Source organism: Rhea americana, unplaced genomic scaffold, assembly GCF_003343005.1.
Source record: "Rhea americana isolate MKP2758 unplaced genomic scaffold, rheAme1 scaffold_77, whole genome shotgun sequence".
Lineage (NCBI taxonomy): Eukaryota > Metazoa > Chordata > Aves > Rheiformes > Rheidae > Rhea > Rhea americana.
The window spans coordinates 1234971-1249733 of NW_028186945.1; the positions used below are offsets into that span (position 1 = coordinate 1234971).

The 14763-nt window shown below is 34.0% G+C and overlaps 1 protein-coding gene across 1 annotated transcript in view; it reads left to right on the top strand.

Annotated features, from left to right (window-relative positions):
• Positions 1-14763, top strand: part of IPO11 (importin 11) — a 101246-nt gene that overhangs the window by 19449 nt on the left and 67034 nt on the right. The window contains exons 6-16 of the mRNA XM_085322428.1: positions 72-275; positions 1072-1204; positions 2203-2261; positions 6304-6352; positions 7866-7936; positions 9673-9865; positions 10997-11149; positions 11419-11462; positions 12334-12424; positions 13969-14016; positions 14646-14751. Of these exons, the coding sequence (XP_085178554.1) occupies positions 72-275; positions 1072-1204; positions 2203-2261; positions 6304-6352; positions 7866-7936; positions 9673-9865; positions 10997-11149; positions 11419-11462; positions 12334-12424; positions 13969-14016; positions 14646-14751 (1151 nt within the window). The remainder of the gene's footprint in view (positions 1-71; positions 276-1071; positions 1205-2202; positions 2262-6303; positions 6353-7865; positions 7937-9672; positions 9866-10996; positions 11150-11418; positions 11463-12333; positions 12425-13968; positions 14017-14645; positions 14752-14763) is intronic.

Sequence of the window (14763 nt, forward strand, 5' to 3'; positions counted from 1 at the left end):
GGTTTCGTAACCTTTTTTTTTTTTTTTTTTTTTTTTTTTTTTTCCTTCTTTTTTCTTTTTTCATTCCTCAGATAGCAACTCAGATCTCTGTACTGATTGCTAAAGTTGCTAGGGTAGACTGTCCAAGGCAGTGGCCAGAACTTATTCCCACACTTTTGGAATCTGTGAAAGTCCAAGATGATCTTCGACAACACAGAGCATTACTTACCTTCTATCATGTTACAAAGACCCTGGCATCCAAACGACTTGCTGCAGATAGGAAACTCTTTTACGATGTAAGTAATGCAATGTGTGATATTGTAGAGTGCAAGCAAACAATTTTACAGACCATGAGCAGTAGGCAAGAATGCAATCAGAGAATTAATGAGATGTATGTGGACTTTAATGTTTCTCTTTGAAACAGTAATGCTCTTACTTTGGGTATATGTACAATATGTATAAAATAATTAGAAGTCAATTTGTAGGTGAAGTGTTTTTAGAAATCTTCATTAATTTTGCATGTGACTTGAGTGTTATTCTAATAAAGAGTGTTTAGAACTAGAGCTTCGTCTAAGGCATTTTGTTTATGCACAATATATGCATGTCAGCCTTATGTGCCATACAGCATATTATTTTATGTATGAACTTGCATTGTTTTTAGAGGTTGATTCACAATTCAATATGTTCTTTAAAAAAATAGTGGTTCCTACACTTCCATACCACAGTATGAGATGAAACTTTTTTGAAGCCTTAATAAACTGATATAGACCTATGACTTGTAAATTGAGTGAGAAGGGACTTATTTTTAAAGTAATAGAGTCACAGAAGCTAGTGGTAAGGGAAAACAGATAATTCTCTCTTAATGTTTTTAAATTAAGATGAGGTTTTTTTTTTTTTGGAAAACATGATTGGCCAATAGAATTAATTTTAACAAAGAAGCAAGTGAAACATTGTGTCTCCTATTATGCAATGTGGATTAAATAATATAAGTCTAAACTAGCCTTTAAAATTTAGGAATCTGAGCTATAGCCAAATACAGCAAGTATTTGATTTATTGGGCTTTTTGTTTATTTTGTTTTTTCCCTTTTGTAGCTTGCATCTGGTATTTATAGTTTTGCTTGTTCCTTGTGGAATCATCACACAGATACATTCCTACAGCAAGTTTGTACGGGGGATGAAGCTGCAGCCACAAATTCATTAGAAAGAACACTATTGTCATTGAAAGGTAATAATGTAAAATGACATTAAATGTGAGGGATGAAATAAATTTCTTCACTGTGATTTGTCAAGTCTTCTCTGGGAAATAATCTTCACACTCGCTAGCAAAGAGATGTCTATTGGGAAAACCAGTGATCTTAATTTCCTCTTACCTCTGTCTTGAGCAAGACCAAAGCAGGATGGTTCACAAGGGAGGGGAAGAAGGTACCTTTTGTTTCTGTGTATGAATTTCACTGTCCTTTTCTCATCAGAAGGGTATCTGATATGTGTGTTGTAAGAAGTCAAGAGATAAGGAAGTGGAAGGCATGGCAGGATGCTTTCTCATGTATTTTGTAATTTAGGCCTACACCCATGTGCCTTACTTCAGAGACTTAACTGAGAAAGCTGAGTTATCAATTTTGTTCGTTTAAGTTTACCTCCTAGTAAAGTGAAGAAGTAGTAATAGCAGTCAGCTGAGATCAAGGCTGATGCTTGAATACTTACCAGTGAATGAATACATGACTTTACTCTACTTTGAATTTAAGAATTGAGGTGTTTGTGTGATGCTTGCAATGCAGATGATGTTCCTGAATTGTTTCAGAAAATGTAGCATGTAACTTCTTTTGGTTATTGGCAGTGATAAACCTGAGAACATTCAGAAGATGGATTATGGATTGTTGTACTGTTGGCTGTTATACTTAGCGCTTTTTCTGTAACAGAGGCTTTCAGAGGGGTGGCTACTTAAAGTCTTTGCAGAATTCTGGGTCCTGTTTCAAGAATTCTTGGAGTTTTCAAGAATTCTTGGAGTTCTCATCACTGTTTTTCATAAGTAATATACAGGTAATTTCAGTAAGATTAGATTAACTTTTAAGTATGATTGAAGCAACACAGGTAAAAAATTACATAAACTTTGTTTTTCATTGGAAGAAATGTACAGCAGCTACTATTCTAGTCATATGTCTGGAAGTCTGTTGGAACAAACACTGGAAAATATCTACACAAATAACTTTTCTTTTTTCCTCCTAGTCCTTCGTAAACTGACAGTCCATGGGTTTGTAGAACCTCATCGGAGTGTAGAGGTGATGGTAAGTGATATACCTGTTTCTAGTGCTATACTATCATAATCTTTTATGATGATTTTGAGTGGTATTAAATGCCTAAAGGTTGTTGAAAGGTACCTTTTTTCTGTAAAGCTCTTTCAAATTGTCCTTCTGTAAGCTAAGGATAATTGGTTTTAGTTATACCTGTGATGGATTTTAGACACTGTGATAGCAATAGTGCAATATTCTTTAAAGAAAATAAAAAAATTCCCTTAAAGCTTTTAATGCATTTGTGTGTGTGTGTCAATATTTTAACTTTCTTGGCTTCTGCTGTCTAGAATATATCTGAAAGAAAACAGGGGAAAAGTATAGAGGACATAGAAAACAGAGGAAAGGTATTTTGAAGTCACTGGTAAAAACAAAAAACAAAAAAAACCGTATGATTCTGTCAAAATGAGTATTTCTAGCAAGTGGGGTTGGAAACTGGAATTTGCAGATCTGTGGGCTTTTTGGTGTTCAAGGTATCATTAGCTGTTCTTTTTTCTTATGTATAGTTCTTTAGTTTTGTATCCATTAGCTAAAACGTGGAGATGCTTTGTTCTGGAAATGAAATACTTTGAGATTATTTGTTTCTTGTTCATGAAATCAAAAAGATAAGGTGTTTGAGATTTAAACAATCCTGACAGCAGCTGACAAGGCCAGTCACATGAACACTTGGGGAAGGGACGGCAAGTTGCTTATTGCACAAAGCACTGAAGTGATCCAGAGAGTGATCCATGATTGCATGCCCAGAAACATCAGTGCAAATTTTCTTCTCTTAAATTGGCCAACATAATCTGATTGTCTGTATTTGTTGTAGTGCTCTGTGAGATTTCAGACTATGTTGAGCTTAGAAGATTTGTTCCTCTTCCACAGAACACGAGAGATGATGTAGAGGATTCTGTCACTAAGGAAGAGTTACTGTATTCTTTCCAGTCATTCTAGCTGCAGTGGTTGTTGTGGTCTACCCTGCACCCCACCTCAATTTCCCTATCCTGCCACCTTCTACTTAGGGAAGTTCTAGTCTAATCAAGGCTCCTTGTTTGTGTTACTTCTTTCTCTTTGATCTACCTTTTGTCTTCCTTGAGATGTAAAAATGTCTATTTCTTGTCAGTACGGCCTGAATTTTGTGAGTTATTTCACATCTGAAGATCTAGGGCACTCGAGAAAAGACTTCAGGAATCTGATTTGTGCTGGAGTGGACAAAGCCTTGGCATGATGTTTTAGGGCAAGAGGATTCTGTGCACCTGCTGCAGGTGTTGCTGTTGGGGAGATGATGGCCCCTGGAGATTTCCCTCAGCCTCACAAGTAGATCTGCACTCCTATGAACAAGACTAATTTTCTTAAGATCAACATGATTGAAATTTTTCAGAAAATTAAAATAGCTTGGTCTAGTGCAGACACCTAACATGAGAAATTTCAGCCCAAATTGTTAACAGTGAGTGCTAAACATTTCTTTCATAGTTCATAATAGTTCATAATGCTGAGGAAGATTCTGACATTAATTTCTGGGCAAGAAATTTTGTGAGTTTCCAAGAAAATTAGCTTATCTATTCGTGTTGTTTTTTCTTTTTGGTCGTTTGTAGCTGTATCAGCTCCTATGGATGTATTTGACTCTGTTAAGATGCATCCACTGTTGTGTTTATTATATTTTGGAGGAGATCTGACTAGACGCCTCATACATTGTTATTACTAAATCAGAGAAGAATTTCTGTAGGTGTCAATATGTAGGTGAAAATCTAAGTAGTTAAAACCAAAACCATAATGTTTATTCCTTTTTATAGCCTAATTCAGTTTGTGAATCATAACAGGTAACATAAGAGATCATATGTTTTTAAATGAAAGCAATTTTATTTGATACATTGAGTGCCATCATTAATTAAGAGTAGATACAATATATTGTAAGACTCAACATTTCTCTGAGGAGGGTATGCCATTGTCAGGTAGAATTGGCATGTGAGCTTTTTTCCCTTAAAATACTAGATCTTTTCTCTATTTTTTCATCATGTTTTTGAAAGCTAACAAAGATAGACTTAAAGCAATAAGGTCAGTAAGAACATGTTATGAAGCCCAGACTGCAAAATTAAGTGAAAAATATTGCCTGCTAGTAGATATCTTGAATGTCTGTACACTAATTTATGGAAATATATCCTGATATGTTTCTGCAAAGTTTTTTTCTAAATCTTTCAGTTGTCTGAGCATTCTAAATAGCAATGTATTAAAAAATACTGAAGCAAACAAACGTCAGCTTTTCCTTTTTGCACAACTTGCTTTCTGAAGTACCATCATGTACCTCATGTGCCCTACACACAAGGGAGGTTTAGCAGTATTTACAGTTTTTTCATTACCATATTCAGTTAATAAAAGTACCAAATAAAAACTGATTAATATCTTTTGAGACTGTGTAAAAGTAAAAGTTATTGGATCAAATAGTTCCTGCATAAGCAATTTCAGATTTTAATTTTTTTGATGTAACTGCATGATGACGAACAAGCCATTTAAATTCCCTTCGTGTTAGTTGCATTTGGGAAGTGCCTATTTAGTTGCTTTTGTAGAATGATTTGAAGCCTGGAAATAAAAGTTGGATATATACAGGCCAGATAATACGTATGTAAAATCTTACACATTAGTTTGTATACAATAGTGAGTGTTTTCAGTGGGCTTTGGGTTTTTACTTCTTGTTCCTGTTGTGGTTTATCAGATTATAGTCTTTGGCCGTGAAGATTTCCTTCACTTCTGCTGCACTCTCGATTGTACCAACATAAGGTTGGGGAGCTGATAAGCAAATTGGGTCAGAAACCTGATCTAGATTTAAAATCAAACAAAACCCCTTGTGTTGGATGTTGAGTGTTATTTTTTTCTTTCTCTTTTTTTCGTTATCTGTTGGAGTGATCCATTTCTAGATCTGGTTCAAGGTCTGGTGTCTGAAGCGATAGTTCTGTTACAATTCAGGAGCCGCGTACTGGTACAAAGGTGATGATGAGAGGCCTGAAACTTGGCGAGGAACTCGGGCCAGTATTGTTACAGAAGATAAACTGTTTCATCGAAACCTGGCTTAATTTTTTCCATACGCTGGAAGTGCCTTCAAGGCCTTAAAAAAGTCCCATCTTTTTGGAAGGTTCTGGCCATCTTTGTGTAGTAAAAGTCTCGTGAAAGAGAGCTCAGGGTGCTTAACCTGCCGCTTCGGAGCGGGTCCGGCTCACCTCCAGAGTGCGTTCTGCCCGTGCCCCGCTTCCTGGTGCGTTTCTTGGCGGAGGGAATATGTGCATAGGCAGTAAGTCAAGCGCCAACAACTGATTGTTGGAGCTTGCTTTTTTTCTACCCTGTTAGACAAAATCCTGACATCTTTTATCAGACTACCTGGTGAAAAGCAAATGACTGTCCTGTAAGAAGGACACAATGTTCCTTGGATTACCTGCCTCAAGGTCACTTTTGTATCACAGTGACACCCCTGTTCCTTACTGGGAGATATCTTATGCATACTTTCCCCCATCATTTGAAGAGGATTTTTTCATTCTAGTGATGAATGTAATGGCATATTTATCTGTGGGATTCATGTCTGTTTATGAGATAAAAGCCTGTGGTATGCAGCCCATTTGAACAAAGAAGAAAACACTCTCCCTGTTACTCACATGCACTGCCTATTTTGCTGGAAGAATTGGGTACCCAATGGCTACATCCTAAATTAATAGCTTAAGAACAAGTAGACCTGCTAGATTGTATCCTGTGAGTCCAGGAGGAAGGAAGTGGGTAAGCAGTTATGAACCATGTGTCAATATTTATGTGTGCCTCTTTTCACATACACCTCTTTCTGTTAGAGATGCTGCATTGTTCATGTTGTACTGGCAAGATCAGTTTGGATCATCTYTGCAGTCTGCTGGATAATCATTTATTTCATGAGAAGATTACTTGTCTAAGAGAATCAATTGGTTAAATAATACTTAGATGATATCTGGGCTAGTAGTATGTCTCACCAGTTTACTGATCTTTCTCAATACAATACAAAATGAACTTAATCTTTCAATATTTATATTTTTATATTTTTCAGGGTTTTCTACATGCAGTATTCGAAAGGCTAAAACAATTTTTGGAGTGTAGTAAGTACCTGAATCTTTTTCCTTACATTTGTTACTAAATACTAAAAAACATCCTTTACTAAAAAAGTTGGATGAAAGCATAATATAGTTGCATCAAAATTATTTTGATGCTAGCATCTATTTGAGTATAGAGTTATTACTTTAAATGTACTTCTACAGAAACTGTACAGGAAAGACTTCTAGTAAACGTCCTTTTATGTTAAAAGGTCAAAAGTTCTCTCACCAAAAATTATACTTGATGTGATAATACCTTTTCTGAAAAGAAATGTTAGGTTATGGGGCGACATATTAAAATATGTAGATGCTACTAAAACTCAGATCATCCTGAGTTATGTTGTTGTTTGGGAGGGTTTTATGTTGCTCTTTTCTCCTAGAGGTTGCCATGCATTTTTGTGAATGTCATATGGGAAATAGACCACATTCAGCTATAAGTACTTTAGAACTGAAAAAGTAGTAGTCTGGCGCTAGATAACCATGTATTAACATGTTCAACAGAAGTATAAGCATAACTGGCAGGTGTGGCTCTCGCACAATGAATGGGAAGTCACCTGRAGCTAATCAGTGTTGCCTCTAAACTCGCTCTACTCTCTTGCTCCTGCACTTGTAGGAGGTCTGATGGAAGCTGTTCATTCATTTGAAGCCTGACGGGCCATTCATTCATGATTTAAAACACTTATTTTGAGGAGTAAAAATCGTTCTTCTTGATAGAATTGAAAGTGCCAGGCTATGGAATCTATACTTTGTAGAGAGGGGCCAATCTGGGTCCTAAGTCTAATTTCCAGAAGTTTTGATGGAAAACAGCACTGTTTGCAATGCCAAAACTAAATATCTAATTTTGCTCTTCTAGAGTGCAAGCTTTTTTACATTCAACTGTTTGCTCGTTCTAGCATACTATAGTCATATTCTTTCTGGTCCTTTGATTTTTGGCTAGACAGTTGTCTAGCTTTAACAGAATGAATTGAAGGCCATACCATCCTGACTATTGTATAGCTTGATGGTTATGATAGTCCCCTAGAACATGGGGAATGTGAGTTTGAATGTCTTAAGATGAGAACTAAGCTGACCCTTCACATTCCCAGACCACTTTTCTAATCACTAAGCCATTTTGCAAAAACGGGTGCCACTACCTATACTGGATATCTGAGCTTTTTTCTACTTTTCAAAGCTTTTATTTATATATTTATTTATATTTGTGTTTATTTCCTTGTTGAGCCTAGCATCTGTTTGCATTTTTGACTTTTTCACTGAACTGTCTGCAATGATGTCCTGATTGTTCTATTCTGATCAGTTACAGTGAATTTCATTGCAGCTGAGAGAGAGAGTTGAAGATTTTGTTCTAGTGTTTATTGCTTTGAATTTGTGACTTTGAATTTATTCTGCCATGGATTTTTTTTTTTTTTTGACTGCCAAATCCCCTGAACTTCTTCAGTGTTAATTTCTTTAAATGTAGCTATACAGAAAGAAAAATAAAATTTGAAAATAATAGCTACTGTTAAATATCTGATTTTACCAGGTAGAAATATAGGAGGGGAAAACGTATGCAGAGATCGTCTAGAAAAGACTATAATTCTATTCACTAAAGTGGTAAGTAAATTCTCTGTTCAGATCCTGAATATTTTTCACCTTTCAGGGGAAGAGCAGACCCCATCCAAAAATATACATATATACGTATGTTCCTTAAAAACAGTAAGTTTCACATATTTCAAAGAAACAAAAGGAACTGCGACTTAGAATTTCTTTGCTGTAAAATATGCTTGTGAAAACTTGTGTTCTATTTAAAGAGAAGCATATCTGTTTACTAATGCTAACATAAATTGCAGGAGTGAAGATTAAGTCTCCTTACCTCAAACAAAATTAAGTGCATCTCGTAGGTAAATTATAACTGGAGTTTTGTTCAGAAAAACAATTCTAGATGTTTTGTTGAAAACAGTATTGTAATTTTTACAGTGAAAGAGATTATAAATTTTCTATCCTGCCTTTCATAAGCAGTTAGATTGTTGTTTATAAGCAGTTGGATTGAATAGCTGGCCACTGTTACTTTATTGAAAGTTAACAAAAAGCCTTCTCACTCTTGCATTCTGCGACTTGTTTATTATAATACATTTAGAGTTTTCAGCTAATTCAGCGTAAACAGGAATTGCAATGTCATTTGCTCTGTCTTTTGTAGAAACAAAATCTGTAGCATTCGCATTGTTTACAGATTTTATCTTGGGGTTGTGAATCTTACTTAAATATTCAGTCTTGTTATCAGAGGTGGGAAGCATCTGAAGCTCTCATTGAAATTGAACTGAAGGTGCTCTGATCCCATATTTTTCATCTTACCACAGAACTTCCTGATTTGAACTCGCTGGCAGAATATAGGATATCTACACACAGATATGCACCTTTTTTCATTCTTTTTTTATAGACCTGAAGAGAGAATGCATTTTATTTGTAGATAATCTAGCATCTGTGGAAATTAAAATGCAAGAATTTATATTGGGGACATTTTTGCAATAGTAGAGGAGAAGGGATAGACCAGGCCAGGCTGCTATAGACCACTGATCAGAAAAGCTAAGCTGAAAAGGCAACTGCTTGTCCTGCAGTTAAGGAGGGAGGAAAAAAAGGATCCAAAATACCCTCCCTCCCTCCCTTTCTAAAAAAAAACTTGGAAAAATTTTAATAGAGAATTTTTTTTTTTTAACCAAAGGATCTTTCTTAATTCCTGTTTGTATATTGATGAGATTATTAGACTAAAATCTTTTACCTTAGGGAATGCATAGCACAGTGATCTATTCAAAATTTTCAAGTTAGTTCCTGCATGCATTGGAGTCACTTTTGGGGGGATGTGATACAGGATGTTTGAAAGCTATAAACACAACAAAAAGATTGCTCATCTAATGAAAATGCAGTGGATAGCCTTTCCCTGAAGGCATCTGTTTTGAGATTAGAATGTGTTTTTAGGAAGATGAACCACTGGACGTGTTTAAAACAAATCTCTATATAAGTATCTGCTAAAATTTTAAAAGTTTTAAATGTGATTGATACATTTTTAATACTGTATTGCAAGCCAGCCTGTCTAATTGAAAACAAATATTGTTCCTTAAACTTGTAGCAAGAAGTAATTTTGAATCTGAATCAGGAATTTCATTGAGAAGTTCATGTTTCATTAGTACTGATCCTTTCCTAATTTCTTATGTTCAGTTTTCTTACTTTTTCTATAATTTTATATAAATAGGCATTTGAGGTTTTTTGTAACTAGTTTGTGAAGGCATTTAATATGTAAGACTTGTACAAAAAGTCATTTGATTTTTCTCCCTTTTGTATTTCTTAATTTTTAGCTTTTGGACTTCCTGGATCAACATCCTTTCTCATTTACGCCTTTGATTCAGAGGTCTTTGGAGTTTGCTGTAAGCTATGTTTTCACAGAAGCTGGAGAAGGAGTTGTATTTGAGCGGTTCATTGTACAGTGCATGAATCTCATTAAGATGATTGTAAAAAACTATGCTTACAAGCCATCCAAAAATATTGAAGGTACTGCTGCTATTTACTAAAAATATTTTTCAGTTCTTGAGAAACATCTTGCTAGTTTTTACCAGTGCTTAATCCCCTTTAAGACATTGTTTTGAAACACTTAATATTTCCTTAGTAATATATGCTTCTGTCTTTTTGATAATTGTTATGTTGGCGAAAGTACTAATATAAACGGTGACATACCCAAGTCATTTTAAATCCCTGAGGAGTTTGTGATCAAGCATATTCTCTCAGATGATCATTTTATTTTTCAGTGAACAATTTTAATTAGCAGTTCTATAAAAAACAAACACAGTAAATTTGTGGCATACTGTTGAACATACAGCAAATTTATGTTCTGTTTCTGTAGGACTGTATTTCACCAGTCTTTGACTCTTATCTGCACATCTGTATGTACAGATAACTGTAATTACTGTCTTCAGAGTTGAACTATATTTTTCCCCCCAAATTAAACTTTCATGTTAGTTTGACTTTTGCCAATGACTAGATGACAATTAGTGTTCTAAATTAAGAAAACATTCATAAATTCATAAACATTACACAAATCCAGCATATAAAATTCTTTAAAATATTGACAAATTTCAGCATTATTCCATAATTTATAGTACCTTAGAATGCCCTGATTATTAACAAAAATTGCTGCTTACATACATTCATAGCTGTGTATGCACTTTTGAAATGTAGCTTTCAGTTGAGACATGACGAATATAGCATATTCTAATAAATGCTACTTGCTTGAACTGGGTGATTTTATTAAAAAATATATATATATATTTAGAGAAAAATACTTTTCCTTAATGTGAGATTGATATAGAGTGCTTGTGTTAGTTGAAAAAAAATGCTTAAATCAATTTTAAGATGATATTTAGCTACTTTCTGAATAGGTATAAGTGAATCTTTTTTAGTGTTGTGTTTCTTTTTAAATCAACTTAAGTCCAACAGACTTCTTGRTCTAATTGTGCTGTAAGAGAAATCTCTTAAAATCAAATGAATTGACTTGCTAAACAAATACACCTGGAAATCTGTTACCTGAGGAATAAGAATTTCTTACTGATTTCTTTCTAGTTTTACTAAACTATTAGATTAATTAGTCATTTAACTGTAATTTTGAAATTATGCATTTTATTTCAGATAGCAGTCCTGAAACTCTTGAAGCACATAAGATAAAGACAGCATTTTTTACATATCCAACACTAATGGAAATATGTAGGAGATTAGTTACTCACTATTTCCTGCTGACAGAGGAAGAATTGACAATGTGGGAAGAGGACCCAGAAGGCTTCAGTAAGAAACATTGTATAGTTTGCACTTCATTTAGATTCTGGTATAAAAGTTTCATTTCCATATTACCTTTAAAAATTACCTATTGCCATGTTGTCTGTTTAATTTTCTGCATTCTAGTTGTATAGACAAATATTCCTTCTGGAGGTTGTTTTCAGAGCCTAAAATTTTTCAGTAGTCCATAACATTCACAGAAGTAAATACTAAATAACTTAATTTGCACCATACTTTAAATAATACTTTCTCTCTTTTTTTATTTTGTGAATTAATAGCTGTGGAAGAGACAGGAGGAGATTCTTGGAAATACAGTCTCAGGGTAAGTGTCAATTTGAAATGAAACTGTTGAACATTTCTGAATGCATTTTTTTTGATGGTCCAAGAGCAATGATATTTCATAGAAAGACAAGCTCATGTTTTTCAGAAAAATCTTCAGCTGGGTTAGAGAAACTTCATCAGTAAAAATGCAACTGAACTTTGTCCATATATTAATGCACAAACATTCTGAAACATATTGGAAACTGTGCACTTCCTATTCTAAGAGGGAAGGGAGAGAAGTTTGCTTTGGGAATTGTGTGCTCACTGCAAGTTGTTTGTTCTTTAAACTGATGAATAGAACTAGATGAGCAACAGTTTCATTTTTGTTCTCACTAAAACTTTCTTAATTTATTGTATCTGCTAAAAGTCATATCAGATGCATCTATATTAGCATTTTAGTTCACATCAAAAGTGTGCTTTTGAAGTGAACCTCCCAATTGTCTCTTCTGTGATTTGCTTTGCAGAGTAATCTCAGAGCATATTAGCTGGGTTACTTCTAGACAGACTAAGAAAGAAAGAAGATGCACATCTTAGGCGTTCCAAGTGCAAATGGGCTTTTAATCCTGGTGATGAATTATAGCTAATCCAAAAGAAAACTGAAATACATCCAGTGTAGGTACTGGCTTCTCGACACAAGATGTTTCACTCCACAGATGCGCTCTTGTTGCATCACAGAACTTACTCCTTTGTAGACACAATGATTAAAATCTTGCTAAACTTGAATATAGTGTGTGATTTGAAATGGTATTTCATATACTGTAACAAAATTTACTATTTAATATTATATTGCATCCTATGCTATGCTATGTAGCATAAAATGCACTTATTTGTTTTTACTTTGATAGACTCTATAGCAGATTTTCTTTTTCCAGCCATGCACAGAAGTTCTTTTTATTGATATTTTCCACGAATATAATCAGACTCTTACCCCTGTGCTTTTAGAAATGGTTCACAGTCTACAAGGTAAGTTGTTTAAAAATAAAGAAACATTAAAGTGTAGAATTATTTATTTCCTTGTGTCAGATACTAAAGAATTTTGTGAAATACAATATTATATAGTATATTCACTCTGTATTTTTGAAATAACATGTTGAAGTTTCTAATCCTATCATAATGAAAGTGCAATGTGTATATAGGAAAAGGAAATGCTAAGGATTCTTTCCTTTTAATCTTAATTATTTTTATTTAATTTTAGATGACTGACAAAGACTGAAGCAACACCTCTACTTTTGTGAGGTTTGCAGGCTTTACTGACAACTATGGAAAAGCTTAATTCTATAGACTATTTTTACCAGGAGCTCCCTGTCCAAATCTTGCAAGGTATATTTGCAGTTTCTCTACAGAAACTGCAAGAAAACCCTTGTAGAACAGACAGTTGATGCAGTGCTGTCATTTTTGAGAGTGTGGGGCTGCTGAAGAATCTATTTAAGTTTACTCTTCTTCTGTGTGAAGACAGAAGCCTTCATAGGCTGAGTAATGATTCACATTTTCTTCTCCTCGTAAACTGAGCTTCATAGTGCCTGTGGAAGACAATGAGTGGTAGCTGCCACTTTGGTTTTGCTGTCATTTCTGCTTAGGTTTGGTTTCCTTAGGTTGTGTCTGAAATGACTTATTACAACAACTTACATTTGAACCTACCAAAATGGATCACTGTGTTTGTTAGCTAGGAATAAACATTCATTTCCTGAGGATAGTTTTTGACTTCAGATCCAGAATTTCTTAACAAAATACTTTGTATACATAAGTTTTGGGATAGCTTGCTGGCTATGATACTGGTAATTATAAAAAAAAATATTACAAATAATTGACAGTTGCTTTGTTTTCCAAATATTGTTGAAGTTGCTATTTTTATACTAAGGGATGCTTTTTTTGCTCCAAAAGTCCGTAATAGCATTTGTGGATGTTGTCAATAGGAGACTTATTTTTGAAGTGCTAAGTGGCATTAAGAATTCGTTAATTTTCAAAAGTGCTAGGTGGCATTAAGAATTCATTAATTCTCAAGATTCTGGACAACTTTAAATGTACTTTTTAGTGAATTTGAAATATGCCTACTGACACATGTATGAAGTATATAGAAACTAGTTTCTAGGTAGTGATTTTTCTGAAATAGTACCAATAGTCATTCTTTAGTAATTTGTAAATCTTCAGTAGTTGTTTTTAAGTCTTTTGCTTAAAAATACATGCTTCTGATTTATGTGTTGCTGTTAAAAATATTTCAGTTCAGAGGAAGCCAGTAAAAAAATGGGGTATCAAAGCAGAGATATGATTTTAGTATATTCACAGAAGAAAGTATCAGAACTGATATACTGAACTTGCAAATAAGATAAGATACAAGGATGCTAATGTAAGTGTGGTTTTAAAAATAAGGATTATCCATTGTTTGTGGTTATGCATGCTGCTTAAAAATGTAAGCTGTTAGTTTTTGCTATAGACTACTTCAGTTAAACAGACATCTTTTGTTTTTTGTTTAGTTAGGCTTTTTTGTTTATTTTAATTTTGTCTTGCAGCATCGACCAACATGGAAGATACCAGCTCTATACTGATAAAAGATGCTGGTAAATTAAATTTTACTTTATCTTTGAAGGAACAGAACTACTGTTATGCTTGACTTTTTAAAAATTTTACARAGAATTTGCAAGATTTAATTTTAAGACATTTTCAAAATAGAACCTAAACTGTATTTCTCTATGCACTTGGTGTCAGTCTTAACTTTTAGAAATAGTTATGCATAAATATTTTTCTTTTGCATTTTTGTAAAACAAACCTGCAACTTCTTCCTCTTCTTTCCCTTTCCCATCTACAAATAAATTAACTGTTAAGGTTTGGTGGAGATACTCTGTCCGTTTTATAAATAAGGAGATGTTATGGTGGAAGAAAAGGATTATCTAAGCCCTATCATGAAATGACTCTTGCTGTTAAAATGTTTTTTGTTGTTGCTGGGGCTTGTAACTGTTTTCAGAAGTCTAGAATGTTTTTTCTCTGTAATATCTTTAACTAAAAGTTTCTCCAGAATGTCCTTCACCATAGTCTGATAATAGATATCAGAGTATATACAGTAGTTTTGTTTTCTTTATTGCACTCAGGTGATACTAAAACATTTTTTTGAAACTTTAGGCTGATAACTTAGAATTAACAATGAAACATTTAAGCAAAAAACAAGCATAACTTTATTGTTTTTCCTCAGTGTATAATGCAGTTGGACTTGCTGCTTATGAACTGTTTGATAGTGTGGATTTTGATCAGTGGTTTAAAAATCAGCTATTAGCAGAACTACAAGTTTCTCATAACAGGTAACCTTCTCA